We start from the raw sequence: 26,881 nt of genomic DNA, 5'->3' as shown, positions 1-26,881 counted from the left end.
AGCTAGCCTATGATCAGTTCCTCGAATTATGTTACTACTATGAGACAAAAGTCACAAAACTGCTCAAAAAGACGCTTTGACAGGTGCAAACATATTGCATGATTCACAATTAAATACACACACAGATATAGATAAATATATCATGATCCAAGATTATATCACCAAATAATATTCTCCAAGAAACATTATAATAAGAGTTTTGAAGGAACAAATAACAATAATTGTCCAAGACTTGTTATTTGCCTACATTGTTTTGATACACAGTCCCATCTCGAACCTAAATCACTTTTTCTGTTATCATTAATGTTCAAAATCCCTAATTCTTTCATAACTGCAAGATTGGATACATATTTGTAAATCAGAAAAACTTCATAAATAAAATTCCAACAGAAAATATCAATTTGTAAATATAAAAATGTAAAAGTCCATGCTGAACAAGCATATATTTCAACAAAGACTATGAAAGAGATGAGAAAGGCCTTTTCGCTAGGATAATGAAGCTGAGCATGATTAAAAAATTTTGAGGGTGTGTTTTAAGCAAACAGTAAACAATGGCTTTCTGTTACATTCTTACATTTTACATCTTCAAAAAAGAAAATTACTAAAATAAGTTACATTGCAATTTTCTAAACAAAAATGTAGAATGAAGGTCATAAAAGGATATGTATTTCCAAGTTGAAATTAAAAAAAAAAAAAACCACTTAATTACCCTTTTTTATTCACTATGATGTAACAAATACATTAAACTATTACTAAAGCATATGACTACTTTAAATAAATAAGAGATAATAAACAGCAGTTAGAGAGATACTAGAAGACTGCAACCTCCATAACCAGTCCATATGTTGAAGCAGAAGGCTTCTGACCTTTTTCTTTTATTTGCTGCAAAACCCAAAATGCTCCTTCCCAATTTTTCCGCTTGACACAAGCATTTAAGACCTTGAAAAACACAAGACATCTACATGTCAGCGTTATGTTAAAAGTTTTCACATATAGTATATCTGAGTATCCAAATAGAAATACTACAGTCTGCATTTCTTTGAATAAGCATTTCAACTATCAAGGCACAGAACCATCCTTGATAATGCAATCAAATAGTCATTGGGAATAACTACAGCAATGGCTGACATTAAAAATATGCAAGTGCAAAACCTGAAAGCACTGTTCATAAAATATGTAAATTATATCAGCTGGGTTTAGGTCTCCCAAAGATCTCTTTCGGGGACAACTGAGCACAAAACCAACCCAAACTAGCATTACAAAAGTTTTCCTCAGGTATTGGTCTCTAATACGCATGGTAAAGTTAAAAGGCTTTACTTTTGATGTTTCAAGTCAAGAGAAGTGTAGCAAAGAAAGGACTTTTTCATCTAGCAGGTTTTGAGAAGAGGCTTATCATGTCAGAAACAATAATATATTATTAATAAGCAGTTTTAACAGTTATGAAATATTATCACGTTCACTTCCTATTTTCATAAAATCAACTCAGTATCCATGCAGAAAAATTTTCAGAAACCAAACTGATTCAGATTTGCCATCCGAAGAGTGCAAAATGCTTATTTCGTCATTGATAATAAACATATATTATTCTATTATCATTTCTTTCTCCTATTATCCAGAAATTAATTGAGGTTTGAGCAAGTGACCATCATCAATCATGAAGATGGGTCATAAAATAACATGTATAGCTGTTAGAGCCCACTATCTCGCCATCAGGATTTCTAATGGCTGTCTGATTAATACTCACCGCATTGTAGACAACATTATCAGGTTCCAGTTGTAGGTCCCATCCCTTATGTATTCCAGTTCTGAACTTTTTCTTGGGAAGAGATTGCATGGTATCTACTACATCAAAAAGTTCCCTAATATGCCCAGCCTGTCCCAGAGTGACAACAATGCTGTGATAAGCCACCAAGTCTGGATATGAGGGCATTTGATGCTGCAAAGAAGAAAAGACTAAATGGATTGGTAAAGGTTTCATTCTTTATTACTGAGTTTCATGAGCAGGTGCATGCCACATGCATACAATTAATAGGCATTACCTGCATTGCATGAAATACATTGAGTGCCTCCAAGTACATTAAGTGCAGTTGTGTAAATGAATCTAGATCAAGAGTAAGTATAGTAAATAAATGTTAATACACAATGATCTTGAATTTCTCAAGTAATACAACAGTTTCAGGCAACATACAATAAATATGAGTTCGGACTGATAGTGCAAAACCAAAGTATTGTTCATAGGCAGAAGTTTCTAACTTGAGATCTTACTTCTTTCAAAATTCTGACACACTTGGCACAGCAAGACCATATAGACTAAAAAACCAGAGTTTATAATGCAGACTAAACCTCTGCTTTGCAAAATTGTGCAAAAGAAAGAAGATAGGAAAATGAAATTACTTGAGCCTGTGGGATTTGTAGCATTCTCACATCTGCAGCCACTCAATTACTTGTAGAACCCACCTCCAGTTTCCCAATTTACCCAATATCTGGCTAACCCTCAATATAGAATGATCTGAAAACTTGATCCTTGCACTCCGCATTATCTTAGAGAACGTCCACTCAGGCACATCAATATCTGCACCATTTAACCTGTTTGTTAGGAACCCAACCCTTATTCAATTAAAAAAAAATGAAATGAAAATTCTTTCATTAATAGGGGGTTACAAAGATAATTTAGATAATTTGAGGAATTTGAGGCCTCTCAATCCGAACAATTCGAGAGTCTGGAGCCTCCTATTTCCAACTGTTTGAGGCATCGAAAACCTCCCACATCCAGTCAAAGTGGCTGCCCTCAAAACTAGACACCCTAATTTTTTTTCCTTCCCTTTTTGAAACCTAAACACCTTTTTTATAATAAAACTATTTTATAGTTTGAGAACAAATATCCTAATCCTAACATTTCTCTCTCCTTGAAAACCCCTATTTCTCAAGGTGAGAATTTTTTTTAATATATATATTTTTTACTGGATATATATATATATATATATATATATATTTTTTCAAAGTAATGTTTTCTGTGTTATTTTCTCTTGTTTTCATCTTTATCCACTTTTTTTTTTTAACTTGTCTTTTAAAGCTGCTACAAAAAACAGCTTTTTTCCCCTTATTTTCTGCACTTTTGTCCCACTTTTTTTACTTTTCATTTCTCCGCCTCCTGCCACTGCCTAACCCGTCCCTACTTTCAAAATTTTTTTAGCCAACTGTTACAACCATTTCATAAATGTCAGCTGTTACAACTTTATTTTTTTAACTCTCTCTCCCTCCCCATTTCTTCCCTTTGACTTTTCTCCATTTTCTATAAGTTTTCTTCTTTCACCTTTTAATGCAGTTTTAAGTAACCTGCAGAGACCAGTTATAAGGATAGAACGGAGATTTCTTGGACCGTGATCTTTCATCCCAATTTAGTATGCTATAAGTAAGACAATTGCAGATACCACAGAGGATTGCAACCATATTTCCACTACACTGGACTTCTACATGAAAGGAAGCTTTTGTTTTTCTATTAATCTAATATTAAGGATTCCTAGAACATTACTCACAAGGCTAGAACCCAGCTAGTAGACAATATTCTAGTACTTCCTTCAAGATGCCTGGAAGGGTTGGGTATGGCCCTAGTTAATTAGTTTTTTTATGTACCAGATAATTGATCCAAGCATGAAGTAAACAGTTAACATCAACTTTTTCATGGCACTTAAGGCTTCAATCACAGATGTGAAAGCTGATTATGAAGTAAAAGATGGTGTATTCAATTGAAAGAAGGATAAGTCTCCTTCCACTTTCCTGACTCGATACAATTCCATTCTACTTGATCTTATTCGGTATCTAGTAATTTTACTTCTTATTCACCCATAAATATATGCTACATAATGCAAGTCCCACGTTCCCATGGTTCCAAAGATCTTCTCTGCCTGGCAAGTGGCAACAACATTAAAAAGACTAATGTGAAGAGGCCACAAACTTCTTTCTTAATCAGATGTATACCCTGGTAATACAGCCAAGTAATTTTATTTCTTACTCAAGGCCTAAGCATAGGCTTTGTAATCTAAACGTATAAAGATGTTTAGGTTCACATGATGCACAAGGCCAATGGAAGTGCTCATGAATGAGTATATCACCAATGCAAATTGCCTGTCTGACCATAAGACCTGAGAACAAGCTAACTATACCATTGTTATTCTCAACACAGATCTACACCAACAAAAGGGTACTACCATGCCATAAGTCACATTGATGAACTATCAAACATGTTGCAAATCTTAAATAAAGGTGAAGCATAATGAATCAAGAGATATTAAGCTTAGAAATGAAATAAACAAGAAGACAATGTGCATAGATCACATACTGCCTTGCTGATTCCTGAATTCTCTCCTCCATATCCACCCATGGAACTCTTGGCTTGTCCATAAAATCATTTCCTTCTTCCACAAACTCAAAGGCAGCACTTTCCATCTCCCAACTTCTGTCATTGTCTTTTTTAAGGAATTTTTTTTTTTGTAAGCAATTTTTTCAAAGTTTTACAAGCGTGATAGAGGCTTGAACCGATTTTTCAGGGAAGTTACTTTCTGCTATTAGTTAATTTTTCACTCCTCTATCAATATTCACCATCAGTGTTTTCTGAACTTGGATGTGATTCCTCACAACATGGCTTTGTCCTTTCCAAAGTTTTCCCCTTTGTTCCAAACATTTCTGAGGAAATTTTGCCATGAAGTAGGCCTGCTTTTATATTACCAGTACCAGCACTCCAGTTTTCATTGAGCAATACCACAGGATTATCTCGTGCCTTATGAAACTTTTTACCTTTATCAGAATATGAGTCTTTTAACTCTGACTCTACAGTATTATTTTGATAACACAACCATCTTCTACCTTCTGTCTCCCCTTTCATGTCCTCTTCCCTTTTGCATGTACCCAGCTCTCAATGCCACTAAATTTATCCTTTGACTTTCTAATTACGCTTCCCTCACGATGAAACTTACCCCTGTTTACACCTTCACCCCGAGCTACACCATCACCATTTCCACCCAACTCCTCACACCTAACATCTTCCAAAATCACTTTTTCATCCATCAGTTTAACCATTTCATCATCTCTCCCCAAAAACGTTGTTTTTGACATATACTTTTCCCTCAAAGCATAAGAGTCTTTTAACTCTGGCTCTACAGTATTATTTTGATAACGTGACTATCTTCTACCTTCTATCTCCCTTTTCATTGTCCTCTTCACATTCGCATCTATCCAACTCTCATTGCCACTAAATTTATCCTTTGATTTTCTAATTACACTCCCCTCACGATGAAACTTACCTCTATCCGCAACTTAACCCCGAGCTACTCCATCACCATTTCCACCCAAGTCTTCACACCCAACATCCCCAGAAATAACCTTTTCACCATCTCTCCCCAAAGACGCTGTTTTTGACATATACTTTCCCTTCAAAGCATCCCTCATTCTATCTCTACCCAACTTACTAGCTTGTTGCATCCCACGGTCACTTTTAATCAACTCCATAGCGTTCAAATACTCACTAAAAGATGGCTTAAACTCTAACTCATTCTCGAAAACCCCAGCTTCACTTCCAACCGCCCTTTTATCAGACTCTTCTTTCACCACAGCATAAATTCTCCAACAACAACACTTCTAACCCTCTTCACGTTCTTACTCTTCAAACCTGCACCAAAAGCGTGTTTCCAATAATTCAATAAGGGAAACCCTTGACACCTGCAATCTAAAGTAAAAGTCTCATTTTTTCCAAAACTAGAAATACCCATTTGGCCATTCGTCAAATTTAACAACCCCATTTCGTATTTCGGCTTAAACTACAAAACACTCAATTTAATTAAAGTCAATTTCAACTACTACCTACTAGCTTTCACATATCTGAAGAAAATTCAAATTACACAAACTACCCCAACAAAAATTTTAAACTTTGGTCTCCAAAGAAACTTACAAGGAATGAATTCCACAGCTTCCAACCAGAGTAATGCTACGAGCTGTGACGGGCTTTTTCTTTCGGACCCTGCTGGCTTCGGGTGAGGAGAATAGACCCATTAATCTTGCTGCTATTTTTGTGACATAAAGAGTCTAGATTTAGCCTCGCTTAACTGAATTATTTTGATGTGAAAAGCTGATTTGACTAATTTTGATTTAATTTATGCTACGAGTTGATTTGACTACTATTTTCGGGCCTTTGGGGTTAAAATTGCAAGGCCTTTGGGTAAGAATTCTTGGGGCGTAAAAAGAGGTAGCTTGAGTAGAGCCTGAATTTGAGTTTAAAATCTAATGATGTGGGAAGGGCAAAACTTCCATGCATTGAACTCTGATTTGAGCCGGCTATGAATTCCATGGTTAAAAATTTTATAAAACTTTCAAACAGATTTGCTATGATTTTAAATTTTTAACTATGGAATTCATAGCCTGAATTTTAAATTTTATAAAGTTTTTTCAAACCAAACTAAAAATTTAGTTTAAAAAATTTTTAAACTAAATCATTTTAGGTTTCAAATCAAATCAAAAAAATATGATTTGATTTAATTTATATTACAATTTGAACCTATTAAATCATTCATTCATAAATATATTTAATTAAATTTTAATTTTCTAGAACATACTATAAACATATAAAATAAAATATGAAATATATATATCATATACATGTAAAAAAAAATGATGAAATAAATATAAAAAAAGGCAAATTGTATATTTAATTATTTATTAAAAAGTTCTATCAAATATAATTATATATATGTAATTAAAAAAATACAGTTTACTGTTTGATTTGGTTTAAAAATCACCTAAACTATAACCTAAATTGAAATTTGTTTTTTAAAAATTTATCAACCAAACCATTTTACAAACCAAACAAAATCAAATCATAATTTTTAAGTAATTTGATCTAATTTTATGATTTGAACTAAATTATGCACACTTTTAAACTCTTTGGTAGAAAAATTAAGATAGGATTAATTTAAGTGATCAATTTCACCTCATTGTTTCTTTAATTTTTGTTGTTTTGTAGTTACTTTTATATTTAAAAATGTTTTTTTATTTTGTATTAACCATATTAAACAAGTTAAATTTCGAATCTAATGATCGATTCTATACCCACTACACTAGATAAACTTTATTAAGCAAAATCTTCCTTTTTGGGGTTGTATTGACTACACTAAATAGATCAAATTTTGGATCTAGTGACCAACTCTACAATCACTATATCAAGTAAGTTAAGATTTATTCTTAATATGAGTTTGCCAAGTCTTGTAACCAAGACCTCCTTCTTGGGGATCCCAAGCTAACATCACTCAAGTTATCTGTGTTGTTATGAAAAATTAATTTGATTTTGAGTTGAAATTTGTGAAAAAATTGTTCATAACTTAGTGTAGTTGTGTTTAGGATAGAATAAACGGGGGAGACGGAGTAGGCAAGGTAAATACCATTGAGAACAGAAAACTAGAGGAACAAACAATGATTTGTAATGAGATATTTTTAAATGGTTTAGATTACCAAAAACCTATTTCTACTTTAATAGGGGGTTTTTGGTTCAATGGACAAAAATATTATTACGAAAATTTATCTTTTATTATTTATATTATTTTGTTTAAGTTAATAGTAATAAAATATTATAATAATTTTTTATTATCAATGATAATATGACAGATAACATAAAATATAAACTAATTCTATCATAAATATTAAAAAATTATAAAAATAATTTTTATTTTGTTATATATTTACATTTATTTATTAATTTTTTTAAAAAATACTTTTATTTTTAATTAATATCATAAGTAATATGAAAAATATTTTATAATAATTATACCAAAGTTATTGAAGTAAAATAATATTTTACTAATATTTTATTATGTCCAACCAAACATAATAATTATTTATATTTACTAATTTTTAATTTATATCTAATAATATATATTTATGATAATATTTCATTTTTAATAATAAAATATTATTTAAACCAAATGTTCATTAATGTTATTGATTTTTGTGGAGAAATTTTAATAAAGTAACTGCATGACATATAAAAAATTTGATACCATTTACTTATCTATAATATTGTATTTACAAGACAAACATACATATATATATTAATTGCAGCACACTTTGCATCGTTAACCTGATGACAAACTATTTATATTTTGCCTTCATTATTTAATTTCCTTGTCTTTATAATTCATTGTACAACTCAATAATTTAAGGGAAATTATTAAAAATGGCCAAAATACCCTCCCACTAAGCAAAAATGCCTAAAGTCACTATTTTCAAGCAAAAATACCCAAATTCACTATTCCTAAGCAAAAATGCCCATGACTTTTTCTAAAATACTAAAATTACCCTTCCCTTCATTTATATAAACCTCCTCACTCACTAGAAGAGGTTAAATGAAATTTTATTAAAATTAGGAGGGTATTTTGATATTAAACATTATAAGAGCATTATAAATTTCTCAATGAAATTTTAGGAATAGATAATTGAGGGGTCAAAAAAATGTTATTAAAATTTGGGGGGTATTTTGATATATCGACTCGTATTTTTCTAATTAAGTAACTTTTGAAATATAGTTTGAGTGATAAAAGAGAAAAGGTTTATATATAATAAAATACAAGTTTAAATCTTTTTTGATAATATATCAAAATTAAACTTTTAATTTATCTAATTTAATGATTATAGAATCAGTTGTTGGATCTAAAATTTATTCTATTCAATATAATTAATTTAATCTAAAAAATAATAATTTAACTCAAAAAAAAAATCCTCACTAGGTAGAACAAAGTAATAAATGTGTCTTGACACCTATATTCTTTAGTGATAGTCTTGTTTTTGTCCAAAACTAGAAATACCCATTTGACTATTTGTCAAATTAACAAACCCTAAGCCCCCCAATCCATAAATAATTAACCAACCAATAATTATGAGCTATTACGTTATTTTATATATTAATGATAGCATGTTATTATGCAAATACTAACTTTTGTAATAACAATATTGTGTCATTATGTAATTATTAATTTATGTATTAATAATAATTTAATTATATAATTGAATAATATTTTATCTGTATTATAAAATCACTAACAATGAATACATAGTTATATATCATCGTTAGTATATAAATTAATAATCATTATTTATACACGTAGTTTTATTATTAACTTAATGATGAGAGCTTTATGTTATCTTCAAAAATTTTGAAAAGCTTTTGTTGTGAGCAATACTACATGTAATAATAGATAACTACTAACAGATATTAAAAAATTGATGTGTTATCATATAATTAGATAATTTTTAAATTAGAGATTAGATAAAAAATTAAATAATCTTAATTACATGATAGTATGTAAGTTACCTTTAAGAAAATTTAAGTTCTTCAATTCTCCTAAATTAAAACACGATTCTTTACCTACTATAAAATTAGATAACATCTAATAGTTTTCAATTCCTTTTTTCCGGATAACATTTCTTTCAATGAATTTCAACCACTAGCTAGTTATTCTGCTGTAGATTTTCATGTATTGGAGTGGTAGATTCATAGCTAGAAGAGCTCAAAACAAAGTTGAGAATGATTGAAAATCTGCTTGACCGTGTAGAAGACATGTAATTGACAGATGGGGCCTTAAAAGAGCAGCTTTGTGACGCAAACTCAAGTTAGAATAGCAGGCAAGCTCTTGCAACAGAATGAGGTTCCTCCCTTTTCATTTTTCTGGCCCTTGCTCAATGTTAAAATTGGCTCTAAAATTAAAAAAAAAAATCAATAATGGCTAGATAAAAAAGACTCAAGTTTATCGTTATATCTATAGTTTTTATATTGACAAGTTTGTTTTATCCTGTGTCTTAAGTAGCAATTTCACCAGGTAGTTTAAACATCTTGTACTTGTCAAAGGCCAAAACACTTGTTCCCACCCAAGGCTTAGTGTATACCCATGTCCCACCTGTAATGTTTTAAAAGCCCAAAATGCCACCCAGCATCCAATTCTGTCCATGCATTCTATTAGTTTAAGGTTTAAATGACTAAATTACCCCTATGTTAAAATGAAAATTTAGACAATATAATTAACAATAAATTACCCATATAAATTTGTATTATAGGTTAAATATTTGAACTAAATTACATTAAAAGCCTCTCTAAGATCCTAAAAAGATAAAATTCAAGAGAAAGCATTATAAAAAAAAAACCTATACAAAAAATTCAACATCAAGAGATTTACAAGTTTATGAGCCTTTGAGCAGACTTAAAAAATCAAAAACAACTTTGAGTCTTTGAGCACCAGCACCAGCACAGCGGTTGAGAGTGAGAGAGAGTGTCAGAGAGCACCACTTCACAAAAAGGCAACAGTCGATGGAAGAAGAGTCCATTGTTGGAGAAATTTCGAATAGAAAGAAAAAACAGTTGTTATAGTGAAGGAGAAAGGTCAACCACCAAAAGAGAAAGTCGACAACACTAGAAAAATGAGCGAGAGCAAATATCCTCTCACACAGCCACAAGGGGAGAAAAAGGAGCCGACAAGATAAAGATGGTATAGTTGTGGGGTGGCTATACAACAAGTAAAAAAGAAACCCTAAAAGGGTGCAACTAAATGGATAATATTTTATTTTTAAATATTAAATCAGTTTAAAATGAGGTTGATTTGATAGAGCATAATGACAACTATACCTTGATATTAATAGTTTTTCTTAACCGTAACAATTGAAAGGTGGTACTTTAGATTTTTAAAACGTTAAAGGTGAAAGTTCGAGAATATACTAAACTTTGTGTGAGAATAAGTCTTTTGTAAGTGCTATTGTTATATGCATGATCGAATATTCTAAAGCACAATATTGTTGATTATGGTATTTGCTTACAAATGTAAAGCATTTCAACTGTTGCACCAATTATGCATTAATTTTTTATTGGTTTAATTACTTTGTTTAATGGTTGCATTTAAGGATGACAATTTGAGCCCAACTTTAGGGGCCCTGACGGTAACAAGAAGGGGATTCCCCGATACGGGGATCAAAAAAATCTTTGCAATCGGGGATGGGGATACATATGTCATTTCCCTGCCTCGCCCCACCCCGTCCCCTCCCCGCCCCCATCTCCATCCCTTTATATTAATATATTTATTTAAAATACTAATATATTTTTTATAGTTTTAAATTATTTATGTTTTTCAAATTTATTTAAGTTTTTATTGTATATATTAAAATAGTTAATATATTATATTTGTGATGTTTGAAATAGTGGGTTAATTTTAATTTTATTTAATTATATTGTTTAATATATTTATATTGTGTTTAAAAGGTAAAAAAAAAATTTTTTTTCGGGTATGGAGAGAAGATTTTTTCCTGCGGGGATAGAAAAGAGATGGAAACGAGATTTTTCTTTTAGGAGGGGACAGAGACGGGGATTTTTCTTTTCCTAAAATGAGTTTTAATTTTTTTATTTTCCCCAAAATATTTCGTACTAGTTTTAGGACGTTTCGAGGACACAAAAACACACCATGGAGTGCGTTTTTGTGCTTCCTCACCCTCAAGCGAAGCTTATCCCCATATAGAGGATTTGATGATGGTATCATTGCAAGCATCTTGCAGTCGAATTATGTGGAAGCAAATGACAGGGGATTCTTATTTTGGATGGAAGTTTACTTCTGGTTCAGCTTCTCGCTACCACAAGCTTGGATTTTTCTTGCTTCGATATTATATATAATCTAAATGCTTGAATTTAATCAGTTTTACTATTTAAGACTTGTCACTCATGAACAAATTAGAGAGTGTGTCAAATTAATAAAGTAATTAATCAATTAAACATAGTATGAATTGATTAATCATTTAAAGCTATATTTAATCAATTATTAGAGTTTAGTAAGATTGATAATAATGTTGTTTTTGTTTTTTATTAGACAAAATTTATTTTTGAGGAACTTAAAATTTTGTATGTTTTTGACCTTGTGTAATTTTTGTTATTTATAATAAAAAGTTGAAGTTTGAATCAAAAGCTTTATTGTTAGTTTTGTATATATATATGTATGTATGTATGTATGTATGTATGTATGTATGTATGTATATGTATGTATGTATGTATGTTTAATTTTATATTTTATCAATAATTAAAAATAATATAGAAGACTATTATTGACAAAAGAAAAAGTCTTTTGTGACTATTATAAATATCACAATAATTTATTGATTAATTTTTAGAACTTTTATGGCAATTACAATTATCATTAAATACTATAATAATTGGCGAGAAAAGAATATTTTTTATTTTTTAATGGCAGTTGCAAACTTCAGTATAAATTATGATAATAATTTTTAATAGCAATTATAAATGATAGTAGAAATTATAATAGTTGCTCTTTAATAACAATTGCAAAAGATTGGTGTAAATTATGGTAGTCACGTTTTAGCTACAATAGCAAATGTTAGTATAAATTATGGTATTTACTCTTTATCGGCAATTGCAAATGCCACTAAATTGTATGTTAATTAACTTTCAAAAAAAAGAAAATTTAATTTAATTGCAATTCTAAATGCCACCAATAAATGTCGAAATATTATTAAACTTTTACCGGCATTTATTTTGTATTTATACTGGTACTGTACATAATTGTCGTTAAAACTTTTAGGGATACTAGATTCAACGAAATTTGTCTTAATGTCAGTAAAAATATTAGTGTCATTTATAAATGTCACTAAAAATTATAAAAACGCCACTAAAAACTCTTTTTTTTTAATGTGAAAAGAGACTCCATGTTATCATAATAGTCAACTGAAAGGGTAAGAAAAAAAATCTATTTTGTAAGTCAGTTTTTAGTAAAGTATCTAAAATAAGTTGGGTGAGAGATAATGTTATTCACCTGATTAATAATCTTTTAATTGCATGGATAGATAAGGGTGAGGAGTGATAAAGAAGAAAAAGACATTGTGAGAAAGAGCAGCTTGGGTGTTTTGTTGGGTATTTTTCTTTCGTATATTCACCATAATTTTCTTCTGAATTTTTAATGGAAATCTCTTTGGTTGCCCTAAGAGTTGATGTAGGTTATCAAATTGATAGCTGAACCACTATAAATACTAATCCCCTTGTTGCTTCTTTCAAATTTATCTTTGTTTCTTCATTATCTTTGTTTGTTTCAAATTTATCTTTGTTTCTTCAAATTTATCTCTTTGGTTGCCCTAAGAGTTGATGTAGGTTATTAAATTGCTCTGCTTGTTTCTTCATTTTGATTGTAAGGTCAACGGATCAGCCTCATGTTGTAATCTTATTTAGTTGTAATATAATAAACCACAGAGGTATAGTCTTAGACATGAGAGAAAGATTGAAACCTTAACCATCTACAAAGCTTTTTATGTATTAGAAGTAGCAAAACATTTGGGCTTTTCTTAGTGATGATACAGGAATCATAAACTTGGTATCCGGTATGTCATAGCTGATAAGGATTGTATAATTTACAGAAATTAAATTCGCCGCGAAAACTAGGCAACTCATGTTCTTAATGAAATTTAGGTCTAAATGCTTCAGTTCTAACGGTGATTAGATCTGTTGGCACAGTCTGGGCTCCAGGGAGAGACACTAAAGCATTTTCAACTTACAGGGAAGACTTACAAAATTCTGTGATGGTTCCCAAAACTGGTTTGGAAAATCAATTCAACACCATATGAAAAGGTTCTTTTCCTTGTCGAACTTTTGACTCTGGAAAGAATAACAAAATTTTCAATGGATTGTTTGTGAGCCAGGGTATCCTGAAGTCCTTTTCATAGTAAAAACCTTTCTGGCAAAGTCAAATCATTGGTGTAGTGGCAAAAAAATCCATGAGAAGTAAGAAATCTTATTGGAATAATTGTAAATCCATGTCAAACTTTTGTGTGAGAATAGCTGGAATAGTGAAAGAATGACCCGGATCTACCTTGATTACCAATTCGTATCTTATGACTTAGGCAGTCTTTCTTTATTACCAACGTTTCTCTTGAGTGTGAGTTCTTTCGACTTGTACCCACTAATCGAATATTACATCTATGAATTCATATTGAAGTTATCAAAGTCAAAAAGCTATATAATGAGACAATAAAAGGCAATAAAGAAAAACGTATAACTAACAGAGTAGCATACAACATATCTACCTGCATTAGTGCTTCTTGGCACCTCCCAGCACTACAAAGACATCTTGCAAGGTCATAATAAAGAGCAGCTGAACCCACAATTCCTTGTTTTTCCATGTCTTGAACAGCCAAAACAGCCTCATTTATTTTACCTTCTCTCCAAAGAGTATTCACAAGAACTGCATATAATGGACAGTCAATTATGAAATGAAATTGCACGTAACAGCATGCAGAAACAGGTTAGATCACCAAAATACCTTTATATACTAAAGCACTTGGAATAAAGGACTTCTGCACTTTCCTGAAAAATTCATGCACCAAGTTGTACTTGCCACATGCCAACATCACCTGCTTACGCAAAAATATTGTTGGATGTAAATTGTCACATTTTCCTGATGATTGACGCAATTGAAATGAGTAAAGCTGAAGAAAACCAAGCTAACCTATGATCAGTTCCTCAAATTATGTTACTACTATGAAACAAAACTTCACAAAAAGATTATTTGACAGGTGTAGCAGTTCAGTGGAAACATACCGCATGATTCACAATTAAATACACACAGATATATAAATAAATATATCATGATAAGAGGTTTGAATGAACAAATAACAATAATTGTCCAAGAATTATAGGAAGATTATTACTTGTTATTTGCCCACATTGTTTTGAAACACAATCACATCTCAAACCTAAAATCACTTTTTCTGTTCTCTTTAATGTTCAAAATCCCTAATTCTTTCATAACTGCAAGGTTAGATTCATATTTGTAAATCAGGAAAACTTCATAAATAAAATTCCAACAGAAATATCAATTTGTAAACATACAAAAGTAAAAGTTCGATAATAAACAAGCATATATTTCATCAAACACTACATCGCAGCACAGCTGAAAGTGACGAGAAGGGCGTTTTCACCAGGGTAATGAATCTAAGGATGATTAAAAATTTTTGAGCTTTGGTTTTAAGCAAATAATAAACTATGGCTCTAAAATTTTCCTTTCTATTACGTTCTTACATTTTACATCTTCCAAAAAGAAATTTACTCAAATAAGTTATATTGCAATTTTCTAAACAAAAACAAAGAATGAATATTGTAAAAGGATTTGTATTTCCATGTTGAAAATATATTTTAAAAGAAAACCCTCTTTATTACTTGTTTTTATTCACTACAATGAAACATATACGTTAAACCATTACTGGAGCATATAACTACTTAAATAAATAAGAGATAATAGAACAACAGCAGTTAGAGAGACACTTGAAGACTATTACCTCCATAACCAGTCCATATGTTGAAGCAGAAGGCTTCTGACCTTTTTCTTTTATTTGCTGCAAAACCCAAAATACTCCTTCCCAGTTTTTCCGCTTGACACAACCATTTAAGACCTTGAAATACACAAGACATATACATCTCAGCATTACGTAAAAGTTTTCACATATAGTATATCTGAGTATCCAAATAGAAATACTACAATCTGCATCTCTTTGAATAAGCATTTCAACTATCAAGGCACAGAACCATCCTTGATAATATGATCAATAGTCATTGGGAGGAATGGCAGCAATAACTGACATAATAAATATGCAAGCACTATTAATATAATGCATAAATTATATCAGCTTAGTTTAGGTCTCCCATAGATTTCTTTCAGGGACAAGTGAGCACAAAACCAATCCCAAACTAGCTTTGCAAAAAATTTCCCCAGATACTGGTCTCTAAAGTGCCTGGTAAAGTTAACAAGCCTTACTTTTCACACTTCAAGCCAAGAAAAGTGTAGGAAAGAAAGGACCTTTTCATCCAGCAGTTTTTGAGAAGAGGCTTATCATGGCATAAACTATAATGTTCATATTATTACTATGCAGGCTTAACCATTATGAAATATTATCACATTCACTTCCTATTTTCATAAAATCAACTCATTATCTATGTAGAAAAACTTTCAGATTCCAAATTGATTCAGATTTGACATCTGAAGGGGGCAAAATGATTATTTCTTCATTGACAAGAAACATATATTATTCTATTATCTTTCCTTTTTCCTATTATCCAGAGATTCTCCTATCATTCTTATGAATTCATCAAATAAACTGGGGATATATAAATTGCTACAACCTTGGTAGCTATGGACCATGTGGGATATGATATCACAAGGACTTGAATGCTAAATCCTTCGTTTAAAACCGCTCAACCTAACCCTTCAGTTCAGATTGATAATATTATGCAATTGGTATTGTCAAACATTAAAATAATATTCTCAGTTGGCAAGTTTAACAATTTCTTAAATAGCTATGATATTTATCTTACACATTCACAAACTGTGTTAAACAATGCTAGCATTAACATGGAAACGACTTAAGGAAACCAAATTAGTTGAGATTTGCTCGAGTGAGGCCATCATCAATCATGAAGATGGGTCATAAAATAACATGTACAGTTGTTAGAGCCCACTATCTCGCCAACAGGATTAGTAATGGTTGTCTGATTATTACTCACCGCATTGTAGACAACAATATCAGGTTTCAGTCGTGGGTCCCATCCCTCATGTATTCCAGTTCTGAACTTTTTCTTGGGAAGAGATCGCATGGTATCTATCACATCAAAAAGTTCCCTAATATGGCCAGCCTGTCCCAGAGTGACAGCAATGCTGTGATAAGCCACCAAGTCTGGATATGAGGACATTTGTTGCTGCAAAGAAGAAAAGACTAAATGGGTTGTTAAAGCTTTCATTCTTTGTTACAGAGTTTCATGAGCAGGTGCATGCCACATACATACAATTAACAGGCATTACCTGCATTGCATGAAATACATTGAGTGCCTCCACAGGTCTCCTTGCCTTTCCAAGTACATTAAGTGCAGTTGTGTAAATGAATCTACCAAGAAAAATGTTTTCACAAAATGATCATGAAGTGTCAGGCAACATACAATGAATATCAGCTAGGACTGATGGCGAAAAATCAAAGTATTGTTCTTAGGCAGAAGTTTCTAACGTGAGAAAAGTGCAAATTAATCTTCAACACATAGTTTACATGACAGAATTTGTACTTTCATCTTTTTATTCTAGGTCATGGAATGGGTGTTGAGTTCTGTATTCTGTGCAATCGATTTGATCTAAGTAAATAGATTTTTCCTTGCAAGTAGTTTTTGTCGGAGTTGAAGACTTTTCCTTGGTGACCTTTTCATTTTTCTTCTTTCTTGAGAAAACCTTTTGGCTAGTATCACTGACTTCATCAGCCTTGGATTCTTTAGATGGTGCTTTCTTTGGTGATCTTTTCGGTCATGGACTGGACTTACAATCAACTGTAATTTTCTTGGTCCTAGCTTTTCCACTAGATTCCTTTTTAATTGGGGCATCTGAATTTCTTTTGCGTTTCTACACATCGTCTTCTGATTCATCTTCAGACTCACTTTTGTCCTCACTTTCAAAAGCCTCAGGCTTCTTCTCATCAGAAGTCTCGGGAACAGTATTTTCTCTTCCTCTGTTCAGATTTTTCCATTATCCGCCCAGCAATAACTAAGCTACTTTCAGAAACTTAAAAATATGTCATTAAATAATGTTGTTTGTGTTTTTGAAGTTGTCATCATCGTCATCGTCTTAGCCGTCATTGTAAACAATTCACCAATTGTTTCACAACTTTAGGAATAAAAAATTTCAGAGCAAAACTCTCTCTCAGAAGGCCATGGAAAAAGGAAAATAAAGGGCAAAAGACTTCGTTCGTTATATTGAACTTTGTTTAAAATCATAATACGTGGCGTTTTCTCATTCGTCATCAAATGAATAAACAACTTTTTTTTCGCGATTTTTCAAATTTCAGCTTGAAATGGCAAAGTAGTCGTCCAGGTGTCGCAACTTTATTGGTGAAAACATTCAAACGTGATTCTGAACCGTTGATTTTTTTCAAAAAGCTTCCAACCGTCGATGTGAAATTATAGCGCATCAAAGAGGACTGACGCGGACTCTGCCAATTTTTCAAAAAGTCGTTCGTATTTTGTTCTGCAGCACACGTAGTCAACATATGTTACGTGTTGGGGGTACATATTTAATCTGAAAAATAATTTTTGAAATTTATATTATATAAAATTAATTTATTTATGGTAAGATTTAATTTTTTATATTTATATATTATCTACTTATATTATATTTATTAAATATAAAATTCTCTTTTTATATTTAAATTTTTAACATCTTTATTTAAATATAATTATTAAAGTTATTAAATTTATTGTTTGATTTAATTAATTTTTTATTTAGATATATTATTATTTATATTTAAAAATATTTTAAACTGTTTCATCCGATAACCAATTTATGTTTTAATATTATATCAAAATATAAATTAAATTTATAAATATAAAAATTAAAATTTATATTTCATAAAATTAATTAATTTGAATCCAGGTGTAACCTCGCATGACTTGCCAATTCATTTTGCCCAACGCAGCAAAATATCGCAGGATGTAAAATATCGTGCCACGTGTCATGGAAAAACGAAATAACGTAAAAAAGCCGTCCTTTATTGCTTCATTTTAATAAACTAATGTTCTTAAAAGGAATATTTTATTGCTCGCATTAAATGATTCCCTTTAATAAACGAAAAGCGTTTTACAAAGAAGAAGCAAAGAAGCGGTTTCCTTTATTACCCTTCTCACTAGCTATTTTTGTCAATTTTAACTGTTAATGGGTATGATTTTAAATTTTTAAAATTTAATAAATAAAATTTTGATAAACTTATAACAATTTTCAGCCGTTTTACAACAATTTATTAAATTTTTAAAATTTAATAAATAAAATTTAACTGTTGATGGGTATGGTTTTTTAAAAATTTCCGTTGAGCTTTATAACAATTTTCAGCCGCCCAAATTTGGCAGGTTTGGTAAAAATAAACAATTTTTTTATACGTTTAAAAAAAATTTTACATTTAAATTTATTTTATTATTATTTTTTCTAGTAAATTTTATTAATTTTAAAATTTTTAAAAGTTAAACCGACGAAATAATCAATGCATCAAACATTGGGTGAAAACAGTTAGTTGGCCTTAATTTATTTATATATATATAAAATATAATGTTCAATTATGTTAGGTTGCTTAATTGTGAGAGTAGCATTATGGATAGAACCCATGAATATAAATTTAAGTACAAACAATATTAATATATTATTATTTATATTTAAATTTATACATATAATTTAATTATAATTATAATATTAACTACTATTCACTATGTGATGTTAAAGTCCACACGACTTCTATTATTATTGTAAAGGATAATAATACTTAGAGGTGTCAAATATCATATTTTTTTAATAAAAAAGACCGAACTTGTTTTTTTTTAATCAAAGGAATTGAACTTTCATTTTTTTTTTTAAATTAAAGAAGTCAAACTTTTACGTTCCTTTTCTACAAAGAACAAACTTTCAACATTTCCCATTAATTTTACTAAACAAACACATTTAGGATTATTTTTTTATTTTATTTTAAAAATAAAGAAACTAGCTTTTTATCTTCCGTAGAAAATAGTAGAAGTTTTGTCTTTTTAATTAAAAAAATGAAAATTTAGTTCCTTCAATAGACATATTTGAAAATTTGGTCTCTTTAATGAGAAAATTTGAAAAATTTAGTCCATTTAATAGGAAGAAAAATAAAGTTTGGTTTATTTAATAAAAAATGATAGTTTAATATTTTTTAGTATTGTTATCCGACTGCAAAATCACAACTATCTAGCCAAATTCCTTTAAGTTTTCCTATAGACCTAAAAATAATTTGTTCTCTTAAAAAAAAAAAGAGTGATTTATATTTCTCACTAAAAGTTTCTTTTAAAACACTTTTCCATCCACAAAATGTATAAATCACATGATTCATTAAAAACCTTAAAAAAGTTAAATGTGTGATTTGTGCATTCCAGGGATGAAGAAGTGTTTGAATGTCAAACTTTGGGCGGAAAAATGTAAGTCACTAAGATAAAACACGCATGTTGAAAATCAATCTCATTTTCCATTATCATATAGAGAACCTTGAATGTAAGAAGATGCAGGACGAATATATTATCTTATTTATGTAAATACCTTATAACATGATAACAAAATAATTACAATAATAATCAATAATTAGAGAAAACCTAGAGAAGAAATAAAATTAAAATGATAATGGAGGCAATCTATATTGGTGTTAGGAAAAAGTCATAAAAAAAACAAACAAAAGACAAAAAATTAAGGTAGAAACCAAGTAAAGATGGAGGGTTGAGTTTACTTTTAGAGTATTATTACGTACACAAACTTTTAACATATAATTTGGATATATTTATAATATGTCATAAGAAATTAAATATTATTTTATTTTTAATTTAAAATCATTTAATCATATAATAATATATATTATTTATATACATAAATTATATAAAAAAATGTGTATATATAGTTTTATTTTTTTTTTTTATTTGGTGGTTGGAGTGGCCATGGGAAGATTAAGATTAAACCATGTCACAAAAGGTTTGAAAATTCAATTTCCACTAACCCCGTCACATTTCTTTAGTCTTACTCATAAATTAATTAATGAATTTATGCCGTATGATATGATGTTGAATCATATTAGGTTGCTTAATTTGTATTTTAAAACAAAATGATGCACATGAATGTGACATCCACTCATCAATTAATCAATCCACCATGTGGCTGTGGAGTCCACGCAGCTTCTATTAATATAATAAAATTATGCGTATTCAAATATTAGATGATGTATTATTGTATAATTGAGTATTCAATTGCAAGTTGGCAAAGCAAAGATTGTGCGGTCACAAGTCAAATCTATTCAAGTTTTTTTCAGTTTGAAAGCTTTTTCAAACCAAATTTAAAAAACAGTTTAAAAATTTTTCAAACCAAACTGTTTTAAATTTCAAACTAAACCAAGTCAAACTAAAAAAATACAGTTTGATTTAATTTGGTTTGAACTTATTAAAATCATTTTTTTCTAAATATATATTATTTAATAAAATTATAATTTTATATAATATAATATAAACATAAGAAATATATATACAATACATATGCAAATAAAATAACAAAATAAATATAAAAAAATAAGTCATATACCTAATTACTTATTAAAAACTTTTGTCATGTATATGTATTTTAAAAAATACAGTTTACAGTTTAAAAATGAAACAAACCACAACCCAAACTGAAAACTACTTTTAAAAAAATTATTAATCTAAAGCAAACTATTTTATAAATAAAACTATAATTTAAACCAAATTATACAAACCCCTAAGTTTTTCCATGGACCAATAAATAACTTTTTTGAGCTCATTCAATCTAGTATATAGTATCACCCAAGAATTGTCAGCTGAATGAATAAGATAAATAATATCACAGGATAAAGAAATGAGTTAGGATTCTAGAAAAATCAAGACTAAATATTTATGTACCAATTTAAAAAATGATTGGTGTTACATATTCTAATGCAGTTCTTTGAAGAATTATTTGTAGGCAATCAATGAAACGTGTATTCATCCTCCTCCCTAACTGGTTGAAAATAGTGGAAACAAATTAAATATCCCATCTTACCCTAAACTAAGCAAAAATGCCAAAATTTTCATTTCTTAAGCAAAAATGCCCCATTTTCAAAACTTAAAACAAAAATGTTCAAATTTTTTTTTTAAATATCAAAACTGTCGTTCATCACTTCTATATAAACTCTCACTTTCATAAATTTCTCACATCATTCAAACTCTCATTATTACTTTTATTTTTACTCAATATTTGATACTATTAGTTCACTCAAAATGAAAAAAATTCATACTTTTAAATTTGAATAAAAAAATTAATTCATAAAAACAATGTATTTATACAAATTTTAACTCAAAACTTAATTTTATTTGTTAAATCTAGTTTTTATATTATATAAATGAGGTTTTTGGATATTTGATAATATATTAGGGGATTAAAAAATGATAGAAAATTTGAGTGGCATTATGATATTAAACAATATGTGAAGATTTTAAATGAAATATTAGAAAAATATAGGGATATTTTGATACAAGATAATATATGAGGGTGTTAAATGAAATGTTAGATAAATATAGGAGGTTAAAAAATTATTAGAAAAATATAAGGGCATATTAAACAATGTATGAAGGTTTCAAATGAAATGTTAAGAATATCTAGAAACATTTTGATACAAGATAACATACGAAAATGTTAAATGAAAAATTAGATAAATATAAGAGGTTAAATAAAATATTAGAAAAATATAAGGGTATTTTAATATTAAACAATGTATGAAAGTTTTAAATGAAATGTTAAAAATATATAGAACTATTTTGATACAAGATAATATATGAGAGTGTTAAATAAAATATTAAATAAATAAAAATATTAAAATAATATATACTATTTTAATATCAAACAGTGGGAGGAAAAAGTAGATATTAATAGTGAAAATAAATTAATTATTTGACCGGTCCCCACATGATCATTTTAAAATATTTTACCTTGAGTTCAATTTTTCAGCTCTATTTGAGAAAAGTAACCAGTTTCTCTTAGCTAATTGCGCTCATATTCATTTGTAATTCTCTTGGAATAATCCTAATTCCATTCTTCCATGGCATTTATGGTTGATCCCTTTGTCTCTCAACTTTTCAAGAGGTTGTTTCAAATATTGGGGTCTGATGAAGTGCGGGGATTTGCCAAGCAACTTGTTGGACGGGTAGATTCAGAGCTAGAAGAGCTCACAACAAAGTTGAGAATGATTGAAAATCTGCTTGACCGTGCAGAAGACATACGACTGACGGATGGGATCTTAAAAGAGTGGCTTGACAATCTTCAACACTGGGCTTATGATGCAGAAGACGTGCTGGATGAGTTTGCCTATGAAGCTTTGCGACGCAGACTCAAGGAAAAACAGCAGGCAAGCTCTCGCAACGGATCGAGGTTCCTCCCTACTAATTTTCCTGGCCCCTGGTTCAATGTTAAAATTGGCTCCAAGATCAAAAAGATCAATTATCTGTTGGAAAAACTCCGCCAGCAAAGATCGGGTATGCAAGAGCTTTCTGGAGTAACATCAAGTAATGTCACACTGCAAAGACCAGACGAAAGTTCAAGCGTGCAATCTGAAAATTTTGTTTATGGCAGAGCTGAAGATAAAGCCAAACTATTTGCGATGGTGAAAAGCAATCTACCTTGTGGTAACAACTTTCGAGTGATAGCCGTAGTCGGCATGGCAGGGATTGGCAAGACGACAATTGCTCGAGAGGTGTACAATCACAAGGAACCGGAAGGCTTCAAGTTTGTGGAAAAAGCTTGGGTATGCGTTTCAATCAATTTCGATAATTTAACTATCTCAAAGAGTCTCCTTGGGTCATTAAAAGGCACCACGATCACCATTATTTAAAACTGTCTTATAATGTTTAATATCAAAATACTCTCATATTTTCTTAATTATTTATTTACTCTCTATAATTATCTAACATCTCATTTAACACTCTCATATATTATCTTGTATCGAAATACATTTATCTATTCTTAATATTTTATTTAAATCTTTCCTACATTGTGTACTATCAAATTGCCTCAATATTTTTCTAACATTTATTTAACCCCTAAATTATTACAAAATATTTAAATATCCCTTTTATATGACATACGAACTAGATTTAAAAAAAAAAAAATTAAGTTTTGAGTTAAGATTCGTATAAATAACTTTTTTTCACGAATTGACTTTTTCGACTCGAATTTAAAATAAAAACTTCTTACTTTTAAACGAACCTGCAGTAATTGATATTGAGTAAAAATAAAAATGAAAATGAGTATGAGAAGTGCATATAATGAGAGTGAGAGTGAGAGGGTTTATATAGATATGGTGAAAAGTGAGGATTTTTGCTTAATAAGAGGCAAAATGGGTAATTAATTTAATTTTCCTAAATTTTGTTTTCAAATAAATTATATATTTATTATTTTACTAATATAATAAAATAATTGCAATACCCCTTATTATAAGAAAATTAAATTGTGGTACATCATTATTCATATTTTATCATAAATTGATTTTATATTTAGTTTAATTAACAGATAAATTAATATTTGTTTATAAAAAGAATAACTATTATCGATTAAAAATTAATTATGTATACAAATTCTATATTTAAGTCCAACTAGGACACAATAAATCATAAAAAAAAAATTTAAAATAGTTTCATTTCTTTGTATAAAATGTATAAATGAAATTCAAATATTTTTATTATTTTTATTTTTATTAATTTGCCAACTCATCTCTATGATTTATATGCTTTACCCATTCTAGTGTTAACTTTTGAAATTAAGTCAATTTGAGCTCAAGTTTGGCTTACACTGGAACTCAAGAAGTTCTTTTTAATCCAATTCGAGCTTGATTTGATTTTAAGAGAGTTGAACTTGAGTTCAATTATAGTATCGAATCGAGTCAAAATCGACCAAAATGATATTGTTTTTATTTTATTTGAATTGAATTTTCAAGACTCATGAACTTAGCCATCCGAACACTCTCTAGACTTAAACTCGATAATATAAAACCTTTAGACTCGAGCTTGCTACTAAATCAAGTTTTTTTCATGTTCTTTCAAGTATAGCTAGTAATCAAGCTCGAGCTAAGTCAACCCTTCTCAATAAGATTGTTTTATTACAAACAACTGGATGCTAATAAATACAAGCAATTTGACATATCATAATATGACTGAATGATTTTGAATTATAAATTAAGTAAATAATTGAATTATTTCATCACATAATGACATGTCAACTATTACTATTCACTCATACTATCATTTCTACCTTAATCTAAAGTTCATATTGAATCGAACATTCATCCAAGCAACTAATGTTTCATGGGTCCCAGAGTTATCACTCACAATTTTTAACTTCAGAAGTGCATTCACCAAACAATTGATGTCTCATGGATTTGCAAGTTATCATTAGAGGTGGATTTCAACCAAAATGAATCTGAATAAAGGTTATTTCAAACTTGACTCCAATCTAAAATAATTAATTCAAAATTAATCTCAACTTGTTCGAATTACTAACGAAGAAGAATTTTTTTTTTTTTAAAAAAGAAATATCATTCAATTATATAATGATACATCAACTAAAGGTTTTCAGAATCAGATCAAGACAAAAACCGTTTTGAGTACTGGTTTCGATCAAACCAATTGGACCATTGTGACCCGTCAAAGAATGGAATTTTAGTGTTTTGTAAAAACCAGACAATTTGCAATTTTCTGGAAACTACAGCAACCAGGAGAGAGTTGCACCATTGCAACACTGGAGAACTGGAGTAGAATGAAGAGACAACAACCAGGAGAACACTGGAACACTGGAGCAGAGCAGGAGTGCTTGCTGCAGACTGGATAATATGCACTCTGGAAATTTCTGAAGCATCCTTTACAGCAGGAAAAAAGCAAAGCCTATCTACTGCATTTACCACTGGAGCTGGCATGGAAGGTAGCAGAAGCCATCATCAAAGCCCTAAGATTTTGGAGAAGGGGGCTTCACCTGCAAAAGAACACATATTTTAAGGGTAAAAACACTGCATCCCATCACTACTTTGTATTATATATCTAGATCGGCTATTGAATAATAATATATTGCACACAAATTAAACACATTGATTATTCCTCTTCCAGTGTTTTTTTCCTTTCAACTCAACTCTAGATAGAAATGCTATATGGAACTCCTTTTCCGGTGCACCAGAATCGGAAAACGGCTTCAACACCTCATAAGGCAAAATCCCAGCTCCATTCCTGTTCTTCAGCTCCTTGTTCGTGCTCCTCTCATCAACAGTTCCCTCAAACTCCTTCAACCTCCCATTAAACTTCTCAAAGCGCTTTTCACAACTGGGTCCTCCTCCCACCCCGGCTCCGCCAGCTGTCCCAAATACTCCTCGTCCGGAGAGTGAATCGAGAGCACATCCAGTACCGTCATCACCGTTGCCGCCTGCACCTGAGAAGGAAAGCATCTCATCAGCACAACTTCAGGCTTCTCCATTAAGAATTTCCAGCCTTCTTCGGAGTTGTCTTCTGTGGGCATGTCGATTCTGGCAATGTTTGGCCTGTTTGAGAAGTAGCCGGCGTATGGATACTGCCCGAAGTTCACGGATGCGTGGTGACTGGAGGCCACCCAGGCGATGGCTGTCACGATTTCGATTAAATCTCTCGGAGTTTTGAGCTCAGGCCACCATGGAGCATCCTTTTTATCTCCATACCCCACGTTTTTTGTTTCAGTCCACCATGCTGGGAGCTCTTTATCGGATTTAAACTTTAAAACCAAAATTTGACTTTTCCATGGGCCGGTTGACTTAATCAACCGGACTAGACCGTAAACCAGTAATGGACCACCGGTCCAGCTGCAGTCCAATCCGATAAGTGTAAAAAACGGGTTTTCCAATTTAAAAAGCCGCCACAGTTCCCAGTTCTGGGTCCTTCCTATTGGACCGGCTGGTCCGATCAGGCTTTTCAAACCTTGCATCCACCCATTCATATTTGTCGGTTAGTATCCATTGATTACCTCATGAATTCTAAATCCAGTTATTCTCTACATGGAATGGGTGACTTATTGACAAGTCAAATAAGGGAAATTAAAATTTTTAGCATTATTTTATTTTGTGTATATAAAATTATCATCTATCCTAAAGTTTTCATAAATATATCATAACAGTACTTACCTTCTCTAAAATATCCTTCTTCAATTTTTTATACATAAATTCTCTCTTTTCTTCTCTATAATTTTTTTTTCTCTTCTTCCTCTTATTTCAAAGTGATAAAGGAATCACTCTCACTTCT

General features: G+C 30.4%; 2 protein-coding genes across 3 annotated transcripts in view; one reads left to right on the top strand and one right to left on the bottom strand.

Annotated features, from left to right (window-relative positions):
- LOC123218328 (pentatricopeptide repeat-containing protein At1g30610, chloroplastic-like) overlaps positions 1–26,881 on the bottom strand; it is a 147,603-nt gene that overhangs the window by 84,331 nt on the left and 36,391 nt on the right. The window contains exons 3-7 of one of the 2 annotated variants that reach the window (XM_044639747.1): positions 16,869–16,950; positions 16,574–16,765; positions 15,352–15,465; positions 14,337–14,502; positions 14,101–14,258 (exon numbers count right to left, since the gene is read on the bottom strand). In XM_044639747.1, the coding sequence (XP_044495682.1) occupies positions 14,101–14,258; positions 14,337–14,502; positions 15,352–15,465; positions 16,574–16,765; positions 16,869–16,950 (712 nt within the window). Of the gene's footprint in view, positions 1–825; positions 940–14,100; positions 14,259–14,336; positions 14,503–15,351; positions 15,466–16,573; positions 16,766–16,868; positions 16,951–26,881 lie in introns of both variants that reach the window. The other variant, XM_044639748.1, reaches the window with a different exon arrangement.
- Positions 1–26,881, top strand: part of LOC123218322 (putative disease resistance RPP13-like protein 1) — a 137,898-nt gene that overhangs the window by 92,370 nt on the left and 18,647 nt on the right. The window lies entirely within an intron of this gene.

The sequence above is a fragment of the Mangifera indica genome, chromosome 6 (assembly GCF_011075055.1).
Source record: "Mangifera indica cultivar Alphonso chromosome 6, CATAS_Mindica_2.1, whole genome shotgun sequence".
NCBI lineage: Eukaryota > Viridiplantae > Streptophyta > Magnoliopsida > Sapindales > Anacardiaceae > Mangifera > Mangifera indica.
This window is presented reverse-complemented; position numbering and strand designations above follow the sequence as displayed.